The sequence below is a fragment of the Poecilia latipinna genome, unplaced genomic scaffold, assembly GCF_001443285.1.
Source record: "Poecilia latipinna isolate Pla-1442-1.1 unplaced genomic scaffold, P_latipinna-1.0 Scaffold2920, whole genome shotgun sequence".
Classification (NCBI taxonomy): Eukaryota; Metazoa; Chordata; class Actinopteri; order Cyprinodontiformes; family Poeciliidae; genus Poecilia; species Poecilia latipinna.
In genome coordinates, this window is record NW_015115536.1 from 7,683 (window position 1) to 9,202 (window position 1,520).

Below are 1,520 nucleotides of genomic sequence, written 5' to 3' on the forward strand. Positions count from 1 at the left end.
CCTCTCCTTGTTCTTTGCTACAGCAGCCATGAATGCTCAGGCTAACAATGAAGTGTAAAATCTGCAGAGGAAAATATTGAAGGGAAAAATTAATGACGAGTTTATTCAAGAAAAAATGCCAAAGAACACAAACACAAAGCTGGAAATCTGAAATGAGAATAATTTTTATTTTTCTCATTACAGTCATGAAAACATCCATTGGTTAAAAACAAAGCAAAATTAATTAAAAAATGACATTTAACACATTGATGTTTTCTTCTTCTGCAGTTATTGTCCGAGTAAAACATTTAATCTGTTTAATGTTAATATTTAATTTTCTTCATAAAGATTACAGTTTGTGAGAAAAAAATATTCAAGACATTTTTTATTGAGATGACCTTGAGGTGAAGCATAAAGAAAGATAGAAAACCTGAACTAAAATAATCAGCAGTTATAATCTGATATTAGGAGAGTTGGAACCTGTCAGCTGGTCGTCATGGTGAGACTGAAGGTCAGAGGTCATCTGATCCTGGAGGAACATCTGGAATCAGAAAAACATTGGAAACTAATTAAATCAGTTTGATTAATGGACACTGGTGTCACTCTTAGCCAGGTTACCATTAAAATACATTTCATCTCCAGGGTCTTCCTGGTAAAATAATGGTTAAAAATGCACCGAAGGAATAGAGATGTTTTAATTCAGTGTCAAGTAACATAAATATCAACATCAACATTGACTCTCCTCCCAGATTTGGGTTTTAACGTCCGATCTGGATTCTCCTCCAGTCCAGGATTGCTCAGGGACTCAGATGGGTGAGAAGATATTCAGGTCAGCAGAAAACATTTACTCTTCTCTGGTGATGTTTGGTATTTTCTATTTGTAGTAGAGGTGTGCCGATCGATCGGCCACCGATCATAATCGGCCGATTTCCGTGAAAAAGTGTGTGATCGGTGATCGGCGATCATTGTCTCTTGTTACCAGGGTGAAAGTGAGGGGGTACGGCAGGGTACTGCGTACCCCAAAAGATTTAGCGGGGGTGCAGAGACGGAGCGGCTGTCTGCTGTAAAAAAATCAACCGGTTCACTGTGCAGCCGTGAGTTCACCCACTAACCAGCCGTGACTGATTCGTTTTTCAGGAACAATCTAAAACACGACTTAATCGGTTAATAAATAGCTTTTTTTCCCATTTCATATTGTTTCTGAACTCTTCGTGCTTTGCTACAGCAGAGCTGCAACACGTCGATAGCGGAAGGTTTTGAGTCGATCTCGGCATCAGGGGACAAACTGAACGCAGCCAGGAGGCTGAGACCAGCAGGTCCTCCTCTGACTGGCTTAAAACGTTCGTAACTTTATTACAGAACAACAACAAATATAAATATCAACAAAACCTGCTCAAATTAATGACCCGACAACAAAAATCATCTCAGTGATTATTGTTTCTACAAGGTGTTGCGCAATTCTGTGCGTTTCGGTTCCATAACCAAAATAAGGAGCAGAGCAGGAGTTAAAGCTGCTGTGTTCAGGGAGGCTTATTAATGAT

The 1,520-nt window shown here is 39.3% G+C and overlaps 1 protein-coding gene across 2 annotated transcripts in view; it reads right to left on the reverse strand.

The window, feature by feature from the left end:
* Nucleotides 1-337: 337 nt before the first annotated feature.
* LOC106939592 (high affinity immunoglobulin gamma Fc receptor I-like) overlaps nt 338-1,520 on the reverse strand; it is a 22,290-nt gene continuing 21,107 nt past the window's right edge. For both annotated transcript variants that reach the window (XM_015022039.1, XM_015022041.1), the window contains one exon: nt 338-520. In XM_015022039.1, the coding sequence (XP_014877525.1) occupies nt 492-520 (29 nt within the window). In that variant the 3' untranslated portion in view covers nt 338-491. The remainder of the gene's footprint in view (nt 521-1,520) is intronic.